We start from the raw sequence: 17738 nt of genomic DNA, 5'->3' as shown, positions 1-17738 counted from the left end.
GTACCTGGATGTTATTGGAATGTCGTGGGAGATCTCAAAAGATCACAGAATTCCTGACAAACTAAGTAAAGGGGTGCTCGTCAGATAACTCCTGATCTTCGTTTCGCTTTAAAAGCGCTTTAAGGCTTTGTTAGTGTGAAGTTAGGTATCATTTCAAGAACCACTTGAAAAAGGACGACGATCTCGTTGATGAGGCAATTCTTCAACTTCAATAGAACCAAATAATAATTCCTGGACGTTAATTCGTATTCCTTTCAATGGAATTATACCGTGAGGCTGTCAACCTTCAATTTTCCCATTTTTTTTCACCCTGAACTGGTGTGATTTTAATAGATCTACAACAGGTTCGTACTCAACAAAATTAATAATTTTTCTAGATAATCACCACCGAACCGACGATCAAATACTGGCGCGAAGTCACCCCTTTCACCCCCCTGAACGTGACTGTGAGGGCGTTCACTTATTGGGCCTCCTCGCCGCAGATCCGGACTGTGATATTTTCACCGCCGTCCACACCATCCGCCCCAAGGAACCTTAGGACCTACGTGACCTACGAGCACAATAATTCCTTAAAAGGCGTCAATAATTTTTCTATAACCTTTAGGTGGGATCCACCGTTGTTTCCCAACGGGATATTGCACGGCTATAATGTCAGGTAAAAAGGGTTTTTTTGATATTCTATTATTTAATATTTAATAAAACTCATTTTAGATGCTGGAATATGGTAAATCAGACCGAAAACGTGTTGTGTAATGATTTGAAGAGGACTGCCAAGCAAACCGAGTTTGTACTTAAGAACCTGAATGAAAGTCATGTATATTATTTCCAGGTAAGCTTGGGTGTTAACACACAAACCCGATTTCAGGTTCTTCTCTCACTCCTTCATTGATTTTTCCATGGCACCTTGCAGAGAAAGTGTCTTGTTTTTATTGAGTTTCTATGGCTAGTGAAATATAGTCTTCGACATTCGCTGGACCAATGATCCACCTTCAATTTAATGTACAAATAATTTTCCTAAGTAAAGGATTCTTGGACTTATCGTAAATTATCGAGACACACCTCTATGGACCCTAATGTCTCTTAACTGATATGGGCAGACATTTTGCCTTATAACTTCGAAAATTCTTAAGGTATTTTAAAATAGTCTTTGGCATTCGCTGGACCAATGATCCACCTTTAATTTAAGGTACAAATCATTTATCTATGTAAAGAATTCTTGGACTTATCATAAATTATCGAGACACACCTCCATGGACCCTAACGTCTCTTAACCGATATGGGCAGATATTTTGCCTTATAACTCCGAAAGTTTTTAAGATTTTTTAAAATAGTCTTTGGCATTCGCTGGACCAATGATCCACCTTCAATTTAATGTACAAATCATTTATCTAAGTAAAGAATTCTTGGACTTATCGTAAATTATCGAGACACACCTCCATGGAGCTTAATGTCTCTTAACCGATATGGCTAGACATTTTGCCTTATAACTTCGAAAATTCCTAAGATATTTTAAAATAGTCTTTGGCATTCGCTGGACCAATGATCCACCTTCAATTTAATGTACAAATCATTTTCCTAAGTAAAGAATTCCTGGACTTATCCTAAATTATCGAGACACACCTCCATGGAGCTTAATGTCTCTTAACCGATATGGCCAGACATTTTGCCTTATAACTTCGAAAATTCCTAAGATATTTTAAAATAGTCTTTGGCATTCGCTGGACCAATGATTCGCCTTCAATTTAATGTACAAATCATTTTCCTAAGTAAAGGATTCCTGGACTTATCGTAAATTATCGAGACACACCTCCATGGACCCTAATGTCTCTTAACCGATATGGGCAGATATTTTGCCTTATAACTTCGAAAATTTTTAAGATATTTTAAAACAGTCTTTGGCATTCGCTGGACCAATGATCCATCTTTAATTTAAGGTACAAATCATTTTCCTAAGTAAAGGATTCCTGGACTTATCGTAAGTTATCCAGACACACCCCTATGGACCCTAATGTCTCTTAACCGATATGGGCAGACATTTTGCCTTATAACTCCGAAAGTTCCTAAGATATTTTAAAATAGTCTTTGACATTCGTTGGACCAATGATCCACCTTCAATTTAATGTACAAATCATTTATCTAAGTAAAGGATTCTTGGACTTATCGTAAATTATCGAGACATACCTCCATGGAGCTTAATGTCTCTTAACCGATCTGGCCAAACATTTTGCCTTATAACTTCGAAAATTCCTAAGATATTTTAAAATAGTCTTTGGCATTCGCTGGACCAATGATCCACCTTCAATTTAATGTACAAATCATTTTCCTAAGTAAAGGATTCCTGGACTTATCGTAAATTATCGAGACACACCTCCATGGACCCTAATGTCTCTTAACCGATATGGGCAGATATTTTGCCTTATAACTTCGAAAATTTTTAAGATATTTTAAAATAGTCTTTGGCATTCGCTGGACCAATGATCCATCTTTAATTTAAGGTACAAATCATTTATCTAAGTAAAGAATTCTTGGACTTATCGTAAATTATCGAGACACACCTCCATGGACCCTAATGTCTCCTAACTGGCATGGGCAGACATTTTGCTTTACTTACAATCTTTATAACTATTTAATTATTGCTAATATCAATCCTCGTTTTAGGTGCAAGCCTTCACAGAAATAGGAACCGGAACAATGTCTCCGCCCATCCCGGTAGACTCCGAGAAAGAATCTCCAATACCAACTCTACTGATCGCATCTTCCGATACTATTTACGTGGACGACATTGACGCGAATCAGAATCATCCGCTTGTAAATGGCATAAACGCCCCCCTGGAAATTGCTTATCTTATGCGAGAGAACAAACTGTTCTGGATCAATGAGCTTCAAGAGCTACTGATGTACCATCTGAATTCCGCTAATAAAACAAAAATCGTTGACCTAAAGGGTAAACCTGGAGGACTCGCGCTAGATTGGTTGGAGAGGAGCATTTATTACGTCGAGGAAATCGTTAATGAAACGCTGATTTATAAAATTGATATTAATCGTATGGATAAGGGTGAGGTGCGGAACGTGATGGTGTATGCAACGCCGAACAACATTTCCAAGATTGAAATATCACCGTTCACAAGAAAAATGTATTGGATCGAAAGCGATCGTGTTGGAAATAAGGTTATGTATGCGAACCTGGATGGTAGCGATGTAGAGGAGTTTTTCGCCAGCGAGAGACGTAGAAGGCACATAAATCTGGATACGGATCGGGACACGAACGATATTGAGTGTAATTGCCCTGAGGATCTTCAAATAGGTTCGACCTTCACCATCGACCATTCGACCATCAAGAAACCTTCGTTGATATTCATCGATTCCGATACCAAAGAGTTATTTGCTACTGATAAAACCGGTTGTCTATGTACTGTTATCGCTAACAACAGTTTTATAAGCGAGTCGTTTCCGCTGCAAAAGATCCGATCGGACTTTGGCTCGATTTATTGGACGAACTTTGAAGGAGAACTGTACGCTTTCAAGAAAAGTGACTCGAATTTACTGAGCAGACCTGTCAAGGCCACCGACGTGCATATTTATGGAAATCACATGCAACCTTACCCACCTAAAGATTGCCTCAGTCCCAAACAGTTTTCCAACTTTACCCCGACTATAAAAAGGAAATCTTATGAGTCTCTCACCTTGAAAATGCCAAAAATTGAGTTCGATTCTGGATGTACGAATACATCAACTCCTACAGTCATATACACTATTAAGTATAATGAACTGTTGCACCCGGAAGGTTCTTCCAGTTATCTGAGCACTTTTAATGAGACCGTGGAACTGCTGGATCTGAAACCTTTTACTGAGTATGCAGTGACTGCTGCAGCGAGCAATCATTTCACTAGGCCGGAGGAAGTGGTGTTCTGGAAACCGTTGATTACCAGAACATTACCCGGAGGTAAGACTTTATTTATTTTTAGCAATAAGATTATAATACAATAAAATGCAGTTTTTTAAAGAGTATGAAACGTCCTATTTCTTTGACTTAGGGGGGCTTATTGTCCTTGTCTGTCAAATCGATAGGGTTGGTAATAAACTAATTATTACCTAAAATTTATAAAATGTAATTATCTACCTATTACAACAATTATCTAAAGAACGAAAAATTACTTACAAATCTAAACTATTCCTAACGAATAACGTAACAAGTAACATATGCATAGGCAAGCAGACAAACGCATAGTTCTGTATAGTATAATTTTTGTCTCCTTCCTTTTTTTAACAAACCTAATTTTTTTTTTGAAAACTATGGAAAAATAAACTTTGCTATAGTTTTTCTCTTAAAATTGTTTTAGTTTCAATGGTAATTTATCAGAAACTACCTGTCCAGCGTTGCAATATCTTTATTGTCCAATAACTTTACTCTGTCTGCTTGTTATAATATTTAGTTGAGCTTAAAATCGGGTGTAATGTTCGTAGTTTTGAGTTGAAAATTGTCCTAATAGATTGGTTTTTATTAATTGAAATATAGATTGTCGTTAAAATATTTGTTTAATAGTTGGTATGGGTATATGTGCAATTTCTTGTGAATTATACCATCCTATTATACCATATTCTAGCAACGATTGTACCAAAGAAAAATAAAGATTTTTTTAAAGCTTAGTCGACAGAATTTCCTTAGGATCCTTGCATTAATGATCTTAATTTTTTAGTTAGATTGTCTGTATGTAGACGCCATTTTAACCGTGAGTTGATCGTTACTCCGAGGTATTGTGCGGTCAAAGAAATTGGGATGATCCAGTGTTAATCCTTTCTAAAATCTAACTTCACGTTTATTGGGTTACTCGTACTCCTTTTTCTAGTGAGTGCAAAACGAAGATATACTGTCTTTTCTCGGTTTATCGTAAGTCAATTTTCATCCATTTATTTATTTATTTAAGTACAAGGCTACAGATAGACTAAGCACTCCAATAACAGGAAAGCAAGAAAGAACATCTTATGAATTTAAATACAAGTAAGCGCTTTGCCAAACATTACATTTTCACCAAACCTAACAAATACACCAAGCAATATAAACCCAACTAACTTATTTAATAGTATCTCTTATAAACAATAAAAAAGCATATATACATATGAATAATGACAATAAGGAAAAAAAGGACAATATTTATCGTTCTTTGCGAAATTAGGTAGAATTCTTTAAGTATCGCTTAAATGAAGCCATACTGGAGAAAAATATATCATTATTCAAATTAGTTTCTTGAAAATTATTAAAACTACGGGCGCATCTGAATAATGGAGAGTTAGACAAATAGTTTGAAGAATATCTTGAGATGCTAAAGGTCGATCTATTACGCAAAATATAAGGAATAACGTTGATATGTAAATTTTCCAGACAGAAAGGGCAGTCTATTAGATTATTAATAATTTTATAAATCAATATTAAATCAAAATTATTTCTACGAAACCTCTAAGGGCTTCATACCATAAAATTTTAAGTTATTATATTTTAAGATGCCAAGCCACTGTCGCATATTCTACAGGGCGTTCGGAAGCTGGATGCAATCCTTTAAGGGGGTGATAGCTGACTTAATTTCAAACATTTTAAGCTAAATATGTGTAGGTCGAAATTTGTTTATAAATTTTTTATGGCAATTTTTGCATTTTTCTCAAGAAATACCAAAATTTCACACTTAAACGGTAATAGAGCGCAAGTTACAATTAGTATCGGAGTTTCAAAGTTTATTTTGTTTTGTCTAATGTGTATTAATAAAAATACGATCTATTCCAAGCTTCTGTGTAAACTTATAGAAAAATTAGAGACATTGAAACGCCCTTTATTTTTAGATATTACTCATGCCGATGCCTGGCCAATTAGACCGAGACCTCTCATAAGCCTACTAAGCATTAGAGCCCCGATTGTGCGGTTATTTTAGGTTTTTATGTTAAATAAAACACAATTTTGTTTAAACTATTTATTGTTCATGTTTAAAATGCAATTTATTATTTCTAATACAGGCACGAGCCCTTTTTGTTACTTCGGTGGTGGATACTCTTATGGTCATATCTTCTTTCATCCTGTCAAATGCTTCATTTATTTCGCGAATCAACTCTTCTCTTATTCTTATTTCGATGGTGTATACAAGCTCCTTTGCCCGGCCCCATATGAAAAAATCCAACGGAATTAGGTCAGGCGATTGAGGAGGCCAAGGAAAGGTTCCGCCTCTACCGATCCAACCGTCCGGAAAACAGTCGTCTAAGTAATTCCTGACAGCCAAGGACCAATGCGCTGGACAACCATCTTGCTGAAAGATTATTGGTCTTTCTCTTTCCAATAATACAGCTTCGTCTAGAAGAACGGGGATATCATTTTGTAGAAAATCTAAATAGTGGGCACCATTTAAATTTTCTGGTAGAAAATGTGGCCCAATAATAGTCCTGCCTATTACTCCGGCCCACACATTGATCGAAAATTTGTTCTGAAATGATTTTTGTTTTTTCCAGTGCGGATTTGCATCTTTGGCAGCCCATTCGTGGAGGTTGTGGAAGTTGGTAATACCCTCCCTGGAAAAATTGGACTCGTCTATCCACAAGATACTTCTTAAGAATAACGGGTCCTCGATGTCCATGTTCAATAAAAAGCGACAGAACTGAATTCGTCTTGCAGGGTCTTCTTCTTGTAAGCCCTGCACCCCCGTACCATGAAAGGGATACTGTCCATCTTTCTTCATGGTCGTCCACACCTTCCATCTAGAAAGGCCAAGGTCTTCGACTACTTTTCTGACTCTTGCAGTAGGGTCTGCGGTAAAAGCTGCCAGTATTTGCTCCTCAATCTCTACATTATTATGGCCAGGGTTGACTCCACGTGCCGGATTATTTCCAATGCCAATTTCAGTAAGACGGCGAAAGGTGTTTTGAAACACCCTGAAGTTTGGTAACCTCCGATCTGGATAACGTTCCCGGTACAAGCGTCGTGCCAAAGCTCCATTACCGTTAGCGCGTCCATATGTGAAGACAATGTCAGCGTACTCTTGGTTGGTAAATTCCATTTTACAATACTGTTTTTGTGGAAGTGTGAAATTTTGGTATTTCTTGAAAAAAATGCAAAAATTGCCATAAAAAATTTCGACCTACACATATTTAGCTTAAAATGTTTGAAATTAAGTCAGCTATCACCCCCTTAAAGGATTGCATCTTGCTTCCGGACACCCTGTATAGTAGGTTTAACGAATGCATTATATTGTTAGAAACAGTCTAATTTAATTTTTTTAAATAATAAGAATTAAATTAAAAGCCACTGGTTTTATAAATGTTTGTCAGAGCCAATAAATCAAACACCGGACCCATCATCACCGGACTTACATCAACACGTATAATGCTTAAAATGTTACAAAAGATACCGGATTATAATAAGTTGCAAACCATACTTGTTTTAATTAAATTTTAATTAATTAATACTACTTCTAAAGTCTTTACGAAACCAAACCGAATCGCACCCCGGTCGATAAGTGATCCCCTTAAAAACATCTGTCGTTCAAGTGTCCGGTCCCCCTCCCATGCCCTGCATTTTTCTCTCTGATTCCAAAAATGCCGATATGGTACTTTTGAGAAAACCCAGCGGCAGCGATTGATTTTGTGTGTTTTTTTAGATGTACTCTAACAATATAATAATATTAATGATGATTACCATTTGTAATTCGAGATATAAAACCTAGATTTTTTAGAGCTTTCTGAACAATGTTTTCTATATGAACATCGAAGAGCAGTCTGGAATCCAACGTCACACCTAAATCCTTAATAAACTCCACATACTTCAAGATAGTGCCCCCGAGATAGACATTTCTATACCTTTCAAAATCTACAAGATCAGATTGCAGGGCACGAAAATCTGATACCCTCTTAATTGTTGTAAAGATTTTTAGGTCATCTGCATATGCAAGATATCTACAAGTAGAGAAACATTGACCAATGTCATTTAAAAAAAATTGAGAACAAAATCGGTCCCAAATGAGAACCTTGCGGTACTCCTGAAGTTACGGTTGTACAAGAAGACTTTACTCCATTTACGACAACGTACTGAGAGCGATTTGTTAGATAACTTTTAATGAGTTTGAGCAGGGCCCCGTGCACACCGAAATTCTCCAATTTCAAGAAAAGTGTAGGATGATGTACCTTATCAAAAGCCTTGGAAAAGTCGGTGTACACGCCACAAGTTTCCAGACCACTATCCATACTTTCGTTTATACTCTGAATAAATGGTATTAAGTTGGTTATTACCGATCTTTTTTGGAAAAAGCCATCAATAGCTTCTTTGACCTTAAAGAATAATTGTTTTAACAGCAAAGATTCAAAAAGTTTACCAAAGTGACTAAGATTTAAATACTGGCACAATTTGAGGTGTTTTCCAAATATTAGGAAAAATGCCGCTGGATAAACATTGATTATACCAAATATGCAAAGGCTCGCACAAGCTAGGAAAAGACTTAAAAAAAAATGAAGGAAAACCGTCTGGGCCAGGTCCCTTTTTAGGATCCATAAATATAAGTGCATATTTAATGTCGTTTATATCAATATTGTTATCTACAAAACATTCTTGACATAGACTAGGCTCAATTAAAGTTGGTGTATAAGAAGGTTCATATACTCCACCAAAAAAACTTAGAAAAGAGTTCATTAATGTCAACACAATTCGAAGCTTCCTGATCATTAAATTTCATTTTTATTGGTAAGCTTTTAGTGTTGTAAAAAAGTTGTAAGTTGCCACAAGAAATTACAAAAGTACTAATTAGAAGATATGGTTTATAGTGATGCTAGCACGGAAGGCAGAGTGTGCTCATTAATAATATTAATGGCTTTGCTGTTCTCGTCCCTCTTTATGAAAACTTTCATTTCTTTCACCCAGCAAAGTTAGAATTTTTACAAAATTTCCTAGCTTTCTTGTGAAGTTGCTTATAGTAGGGTGAAAGGTGTTCGTTAACAAATATTTTTGGGCCATGTTCAAATTCTAAGTCTGTTGCCTTTAACCCGTGATTTCTTTTCAATTTAGCGGCATTAATAAATTCGTTTCTTTTAGCTGCGGATGAGAATTTGACCACTATGTTTTTGGGTTGGATTGAACTATTTGTACCCTTAGCATATCTGGCAACCCTATGACATGACACGATATCGTCATCTTGAATGTTACTCCCAATGAAAGAACCTAACTCCTTTACGAGAGTAAGGACGTTTTCCTGTTTCTTCTCGGGGATGCCGCATAATTCAGCATTATATTTACGACTATCTTGCTGCGTTAATTCAGCTTAGCAAGCATTAATTTATGAAACAATTTTTTGTAAATTCATGTTTCCAAAGTTTTCAACTTCTCTACAGGTTTAATCCTCAAGAAACAACACAGTATCGTCGCAATACGAAATCAGAACCCTGTGAAAACTAAGTTTAAATAGAACCGGGCTCAATACTGTGCTTTGAAGAATTCCGAAGTTAATTGTCAATTTTTGGCTATGAAGTTTCCAATTTGATACCAATTTTTGATTCAATACCAATTGATTTTGTCCAGAACTAAGAACCGTTCTACGCTGAAAATCGGCTAAAATTTACTTTATTTAATTGCGTTTAAATAGAGGGCTGCATAAATACCCTATTGCTTGACTTACTTTACTTTTAGCCCCTTCAAAGCCCCGTAACGTTTCCGCATCGGTTTTACACCCAACTCTGGCCCGCGTCAATTGGATACCCCCGGAACAACTAAACGGCGAAGTGATCCATTACGAGATCCATTGGCTCACGAAAGGTTCCTTAACCGGTGTGACCCAGCGGGGAGAACAGCCAGTAAACGAACTGAAATATCTGGAGAACAGCACCACGATCTTAACCGCTCTACTTCAACTTAGTCCCAACGAGGTCTACGCGATCTGGATAAGGGCCTGCAGCGAATCGAAGGAGGTGTGGTCGGACAGCGATCGGGTCCAAATCACCACTTATCCCGAACCGGAGAGTTTTAAGCTGGTGAATAGGACGTCGCAGATTTTGAATTTGACGTGGGAAACTGCTCCGCATATTAGGAAGTACTTGGTCGAGTACGCCCCCATTACCTCGACCAACGGTTGGTTGTTGGCTACTAATGGCACTTTGATGAAATACGACGAGGAACTGGTGAACATCGTTGTGGCAAACTTGAGTCCGAAGACGCAGTACAAGTTTAAGTTGTCCTTGTTGTACGAGCAGTATCCTGAGTGGTACGTGTGTCCGTCCGATGCCAGGTTTACATTTGAGACACTTGGTGAGTAATTTTCTGATTAATTATCAAGTTGATTGAAGTGCCTTTAAGATCTCCTCGTTTTAAGTAATAAACTTTTGAGATGGACAAAACTGTTATTTTTAAATAACAATTACTGTTTCTACATATTTTTTTTTAATTCTTGTTGTTTTATCAGGTCTACTACAATAAAACCAGTTTTGACCACACTTTTTATATACTTAAAACTGAACTAAATACTTTCACATTAGATTTAGTAACTACATCTGTATTCATTTATATAGTTAAAGGTTTCTAAATTTCTGATATATATTCTATTGGAACAATATTTGTGTGCAACCAGGGTAGTTTTGTGCACAAAAATATCAAATATTTAATTAAATATTTGTGAAGTGAAGTTAGATTTACATATCTAGTTTTTAAATTCGCTTACTATACCTCAAATATTTGATGAAATTCTTCTGAAAAATTACTGTTTTTTTGTCAATATTATTTAATTTAATAACGCTTTTTTATATATTTTCTGCAAAAAACATTGTTTTTCATTAACACAACCCTTACACCCCCCACCCACCCCAAACATTTGCCCAGTATAAAATTCTTTTGAAAAATCACTGTTTTTCGTTCATATTTCTAATAGCATTGTTTTTGTTTTAAATATTCATTAATATATACATATATACAATTATATCAAATTTATATAAACAAACTGTGTTATTAGATTAGATATTAATGACAAAACCAGCTGTTATTCATGCATAGTATTTTGGAAAAACAATGATTTTTGAACTCAATTTCTTACTGGTAAGTTGTGTGGGGTGGGTGGGGGGCTAAGGGTAGGATTAATGAAAAACGATTTTTTTTGCAGAAAATAACTGCCTGAAAAAAAATACTTTTTAAAAAAATCTAAATTCCTGGTATATTTTATTGGACTGATATTGCGATCTCAATTTTACTATATTTGCGACATTTGTGTGCAACAAGGATAGTTTTGTGCACAAAAATGTTATATAATATTTGAGAAGCCAGTGTCAATATAGTTTGCATATTCTTATAAGTATATTTATTTAAACATTTAGAAAGCCAGTTATACATTGGCGGGGTAAGTTAGTTTTAGTTATGAATATTTTAGTTTTGTACTGCTATGAAGAAAATCGTCATCTATATACTAAATTAATTTCTCTATAGGTCAAGAAAAATTAAAACCTATTTAACAGGGAAACAAATATCTATAAAATAGAATTTTTTACACCACAAGATGAATTTAAGTAAAAAATTTCTTACTTACTTTTCATTTACATTATTGGATTATCACTCTCCATTTGTCTCATCTGTTATTTCATCTATAGTCAGTATAGATGATAATGCTGTAAAAAGTAAAGGAGAACCCGAACTATCCTTTCCCTTCCAAAAATCTTAGGGTTTTTGGAAATGATATACTTTGAAAATTAATAAAAGATTTCCAGCCATATTCTGCGGTTGAAGATCACTGCTTAACAAATTCTTTTAAGGCACACAAAGTGATTATTTAAAATATTTCGGCCATTTGAAATAATTTTTGGTTTTATTCCGGACTTTTGGACTCTCTCTTTTTAAACATACTCCAGTCATTCGAATTTGAATAAACTGAAAAATAAATAAAAATTATTTAAAATGTCTGGAATACTATATTCCATAATAATCAAAAAATATTCCATGTTAATCAATAATAATTATTTTAATATTCCATAGATGTTAAATAATTTTTTTGATTTTATTCTACGTTTTTAAAAAAATTTTTTAAAATATTCCAGGCAGTAATAATTTAAGAAAACTGAAAATTTTACATCACTTTAAATGCCTGGAAAATTTAAAAAATACTTCCAATTTTTTTGTTTAAGTAATTTTCCCGTACCTTCATCATTTATTATTTAAATCTGGGCCTTGGTTCTAATCGCGCCCCTTGACCTCAAGAAAAACGGCGTGGCAATTGTGAGTTGCATGTACTATCAATGAGCCGTGGCTTCGGATTTTATTTTTGTGTATTCCCCGTGTGTAGGCCTTTTTCGACTTTTATTTTCACGCGAGCAACACCGCGGGCATTCAGCTAGTATATCATATTCGATTCTGTTTACAAAAGGGAGAAAATTTCGCCACGGAATTTACATATCTAGTTTTTACACTAGATTACTACACTTCAAAGATTTGATTAAATTCTTCTGAAAAATCACTGTTTTTCGTCCATATTATCCCATCAAATAACACTGTTTTATACTAAATATTTATATATAAAATTATATCAAATTTAAATAAAGCGTGTTATTAAATTAAATATTCAATATATATTTTCTGCAAGAACATTGTTTTTCTTCAAAACAACCCTTACCCCCCCCCACCCACCCCAAACATTGGCCTAGTAAGAAATTCTCTTGAAAAATCACCGTTTTTCATAATATCCCATCTAATAGCACTGTTCTTGTATTAAATATTTATTAATATACATATATATAATTGTATCAAAATTAAATAAACAAAATGTGTTATTAGATGTGTATTATTTTGGAAAACAATGATTTTTCAAAACAGTTTTTTACTAGTAAGTTCTGTGGGGTGGGTGGGGGGCTAAGGGTAAGATTAATAAAAAACAGTTTTTTGCAAAAAACAATTGTCTGAGAAAAAATGATTTTTAAGTTAAAAAAAATCTAAATAGTTTTTCTATCAATACTTTTCTCACATAACCTTAAAGTTTTCGAGTAAAATATAAAAATATCGCTCTGAAAATTACAGTAGTTGACCCATTTTTCAACACAAATAAGTGGTTTGATAATTTAAAAAATGTAAAATGGTGAACAGCAATACTGTGCTATAGAATTGTGACATACTTAACTTTGATTAATACGCAACATATGAATTTAAGCGTCTTAGTAATATTTCCAAAATCTTAATGCATTCATTAATAATAAATATTCAGTAATTCATGAAGTTATTCTTAGAGTAAGAATTTGGGAGTAAACATTTCTTGGCCAAAGTCATAAATCGCAATTTTTGACAAATTAACTTTAAAGGTAATGAGGTCGCATTAGGTTTGGTTTTTACAACATAGATAGGTTTCTATATTTTTCTTAAGCTTGATTTGGGTATAGAGGATATTGGTTTTTAAAAAAAAAATTTAAAATGTATAAAATAAATTTATTTTTCAAAAAAAAATTAAATTGGCCTTTTTTTTAATAAATAATAAATTAAACTAATAACACAAGAAAAAACTTCGTAAAAGTCGTTGCACATACATTTTGATAAAAATATGGGCACCTAGAGCGAATCTTCATCATCTTCACTTTCACGAAGATTATCAATTGCAGTCTCAGAAGAAGTTAGTCCATTAAGAAACTGCAGATAGTATGGCTGACTGTTTTTATCAATAAATGGTAATAAGTCCCTCAAATGTTGTACTTTATTTTTTGGAATGCCTAACGGTTTTTTATTAATAGGGAAAAGTTTTATTGCATTTTCGGAATTAAGGGTTGATTTTCTTAATAAATTTAAAGTTTGATATGGCTCGTCTTCAGCAAAAGTGGTTTTGTATTTCAGCAGACCAGGATTTTCGGTAGAATAGTGAATTACTCTTATTTTAGCCCAAACAACAGGGTTTCCCAAAGTATTAACTTTTTTGTGCTGAAACTTTCCCGAAAGGAGTGACTTAAAATTCAAGAATTCTTCCTGAGCGATTTCATGCACAAAAATTGGGGGTTTCCTAGGCACTAAACGAATTAAATTAGCCCAGTCTCTAGGAATTTCTATTTTTACTGTGGTATTTTTTCTAGCCTTTTCAATGGCTGCATGAATTTGGTCGGCTTCCATATAAGTATGTCCCGGAATAAGAAATTTGTGATATATGCTGACATGCCTTCCTTCACGTTTAAAATATTCTTCGATAATCCTTAGCAGCATAGCAGAAATTAAAATGTTTTTAATTTGTCCAGGACAACAATCACTGTACATAATTATTTATATCGATATTGGCCTTATAAGAAGTTATATAATACAAGATTCCTGGGGCCTATGTTCACATTGGCCCATACAAAAAAGTATAAAATTGAAATGTTGACATTGGCCTTTAGCGGATTTGTAATTTTTTTCCTGTGAAAGATAGACTTTGGCCCTTATTACACATAATAATCTGGTCTGTGCCGATTTCAAAAATGCACTTAAGCCTAAATCTAAAAAAAATGACTTTGGCCCTTTTAGAACCAAGGCCCAGATTTAAATAATGAATGATGAAGGTACGGGAAAATTACTTAAACAAAAAAATTGGAAGCATTTTTTAAATTTTCCAGGCATTTAAAGTGATTTTAAATTTTCAGTTTTCTTAAATTATTACTGCCTGGAAAATTGAGATGAAAACAGAGCGATATTTTTATATTTTACTCGAAAACTTTAAGGTTATAGGAGAAAAGTATTGATACAAAAACTATAGATTTTTTTCGCCTATGATTTTCTTTAAAAAGGCATTTTTATCTCAGGCAATTATTTTCTGCAAAAAAAACAGTTTTTGATTAATTCTACCCTTAGCCCCCCACCCACCCCACACAACTTACCAGTGAAAAATGGTTTTCAAAAATTATTGTTTTCCAAAATAATACCTGATCTAATAACAGTTTTTTTATATAAATTTTAAATAATTATATATATGTATACTAATAAATATTTAATACAAAAACAATGATTTTTCAACAGAATTTCTTTGAAAAATCATACAGGGGGGTAAGGGTTGTTTTAAAGAAAAACAATGTTCTTGCAGTAAATATATATTCAATATCTTATTTAATAACATTGTTTGTTTATATTTGACATCAAACAGTGTTATTAGATCAGATAATATGGATAAAAAAAAACAGTGTTTTTATAGATGAATGCGTCATCATCTGCCTATTTTTGTTGTTTGCCTCTAATCTAAATAACTTAATAATTAGTATATAAATCTTAATCCGGTTAATTGTAACATTATGACTTTTTTTTCTCTTTCTACAAATACGACTCTTGATTTCGACCATACTCATTGTCACAATCATTAGAAAATCTACGACCTTTCACTTTTAATAAAAGTGTTTTCTTTTAGCCGATCGTCCAAACCCCCCGGGCACCCCCGGCATCCAGTTCTTCGGCTCTAACATGTACAAAGTGGTGTGGGAGGCTCCAAGGGACAACGGGGCCCCCATCACTCTATACTCGCTGGAAAGTATGGCAACGAAAACGTATAGGGATAAGAGGAGCACCGGTGAAACTCATAATAGTAACAATCGGAGTGCGTGGTTCTACACTGCTCCTTCTGTTGAAATAGAAACGTTTAAATGGGACCAAGTGTATAACGGGACCGGTAAGTTCTTTTATGCACTTTTTATGTGAGAAATCGAGGTTATAGTCATTTTTAATGCCCTATTTGCTACTAAAACAAAAACAACACTCAATTACATTTGTAGTGTAATTGCAAAAAAATTTGTTTTATTACTGCATAATATTATTCCTTAATTTTTGCAGAAAATTCATGGATAATAACAAACTTAAGTGACCAGTACAAATACTCATTTCGTGCATTGGCTTTGAATTCTTACGGATGGAGCGATCCCAGTGCGGAAAGTGCTCAATTCGACTATCTCGAGGCGGAGAGAATGTCCCAGAAGAATCCCATGAATCTCATATTTATTGCCACCTTTTTGCCCATATCTATTTGTATCATTATCGTGATATGTTTCAGTTACGGTAAGTGTAATTTAACTTTTAATTTGTTTTTTTGTGATTAAGATAATCAGACCTCAACGGTTCTCACTTTACCTCAAGTCCTCAAATCTCCCACCCCTGTATGTCTCTCTTTATTCCCATTGTCTACACAGGTTTTTTTAAGTATCCTAATGTGTATCTAATTAGATCTTTTGTTAGGTAATTAATAATAAGGCAAAAAGTGGGTTCTTTGAATTTATTTATATTGGGGATCGCACGCTTTGTACTGTGACCTTTTACACCATTATAACGCTGGTTTTTGTTTAAATTTTTATGATTTAGTGTCTTCATGGGTGTTTCCTAAATTATGTTTCCCTCAAAAATTAGGATTTATTGATTAATTGGGAAAAATAGTTGTTAACCTTACCTTGAGCTTTAGATTTGTTGTCGCTTGTAAAGTGATGTATGTCTAGGCCTGATGAATGATGATGTTCTAAAAGGAGCGCGAAACACGTGTCACTTTATAAAAATTACATAAATGTTTAATGAAATCCTTGGACTTGGAGGTTTTCACTTTGTTATAATTTTTTTTTTTTCAAAAATGCAATGTAATGGTGAACCAATGAATGCCAAGTTAATCAAAAGAAAAGAAGTACTAAAAGTAGTGAAAGGCTTATGGCCTTAAGAGGGTCTCCAAAAGTTGTTTGATACCCGGAGAAACTTAACCCCTCTTACCTGAAACGCCCAGAGAAGGAATCCTACACAATGCTGCTAGCTCAAGCCGATGTGGGTTCTAGCTTCTTTCTCAACCAAATGAACCAAAATTTCTTAGGTAGTAACTACCCAAGAGTTACTCAAATAAATGTCAAAATCAGTATGGCGCCACCAAGTTTTGGATTTTATATAACCCCAATAGACGCCCAATATTTATCAAAATTTATTTAGGCAAGTTCAAAACGAAACTTGGAAAACAAAATCAAAGTCAAGTCGGTATACACTATTGTTTCCAAATTACCTATGACATTCTAACCTACTCAACTCAAGTGAAAAACAAAATAACAACAGAAAATAACAATTTATTTAAGTCTTGATTATCACAGAGAATTATGTTATGTTAATTTATTTATCCTTAAGAGGAATAATTATTTAAGTTAGTAATAAGGAACCACAACATTTAAGTTTCTAATTACAAGAAAAACAAAGTTGTCAACAGATAATGTGCCATAAAATTAAATTTTCCAGAATGGTGCACTGTCATTCGTGACCATGTTTATAAGAAATATATAAAAAAAAAATACACAATCGAAAGTGCGGTTATCAAAATAAAATAAATTATGTTACACCCAAACTTTTTGCCTTTTGGGGAATGAAGCTTCAATTCGAATTAAACTAACAATTTACATGGCCCGGTATATTCCGCCATGGACATTGACCTAAGCAAAAAAAAATGACAACCCTAACTGTTGAAGCTTCCCCACTTAAAATAACCCTTTTTTTAGTTTACTCTAATATTTACTAGCTAATCTGAGAAAATTTGACATCTTAGGAGTAGTCTGAAAATAAATAATATAACCCAAGTATATATACTCGTAGTACTACGAAGCCGGCTGCGTCTTACCTCACAGGAGTCACTTGTCACATATATATGTACTCTTATCAGTAATATTCAATAATAAAATAGCATAGATTAAATAATGTCAATAAAATTTTAAGTAAACTTTTGAGACAAAGTACAGTCGAACCTGGTGGGCCTTTGGATTATCAAAATAATATAAATATATCCAGCCTTTGAATGAGAAAAATA

General features: G+C 34.0%; 1 protein-coding gene across 5 annotated transcripts in view; it reads left to right on the top strand.

Moving 5' to 3' along the window:
• The window catches only part of LOC126745057 (proto-oncogene tyrosine-protein kinase ROS), a 78073-nt gene that overhangs the window by 51175 nt on the left and 9160 nt on the right, over window positions 1–17738 (top strand). For all 5 annotated transcript variants that reach the window (XM_050452738.1, XM_050452737.1, XM_050452736.1 and 2 more), the window contains 6 exons: window positions 378–655; window positions 712–829; window positions 2659–3943; window positions 9650–10264; window positions 15336–15593; window positions 15755–15976. In XM_050452738.1, coding sequence (XP_050308695.1) covers window positions 378–655; window positions 712–829; window positions 2659–3943; window positions 9650–10264; window positions 15336–15593; window positions 15755–15976 — 2776 coding nt within the window. The remainder of the gene's footprint in view (window positions 1–377; window positions 656–711; window positions 830–2658; window positions 3944–9649; window positions 10265–15335; window positions 15594–15754; window positions 15977–17738) is intronic.

This window comes from Anthonomus grandis, chromosome 15 (assembly GCF_022605725.1).
Source record: "Anthonomus grandis grandis chromosome 15, icAntGran1.3, whole genome shotgun sequence".
Lineage (NCBI taxonomy): Eukaryota > Metazoa > Arthropoda > Insecta > Coleoptera > Curculionidae > Anthonomus > Anthonomus grandis.
This window is presented reverse-complemented; position numbering and strand designations above follow the sequence as displayed.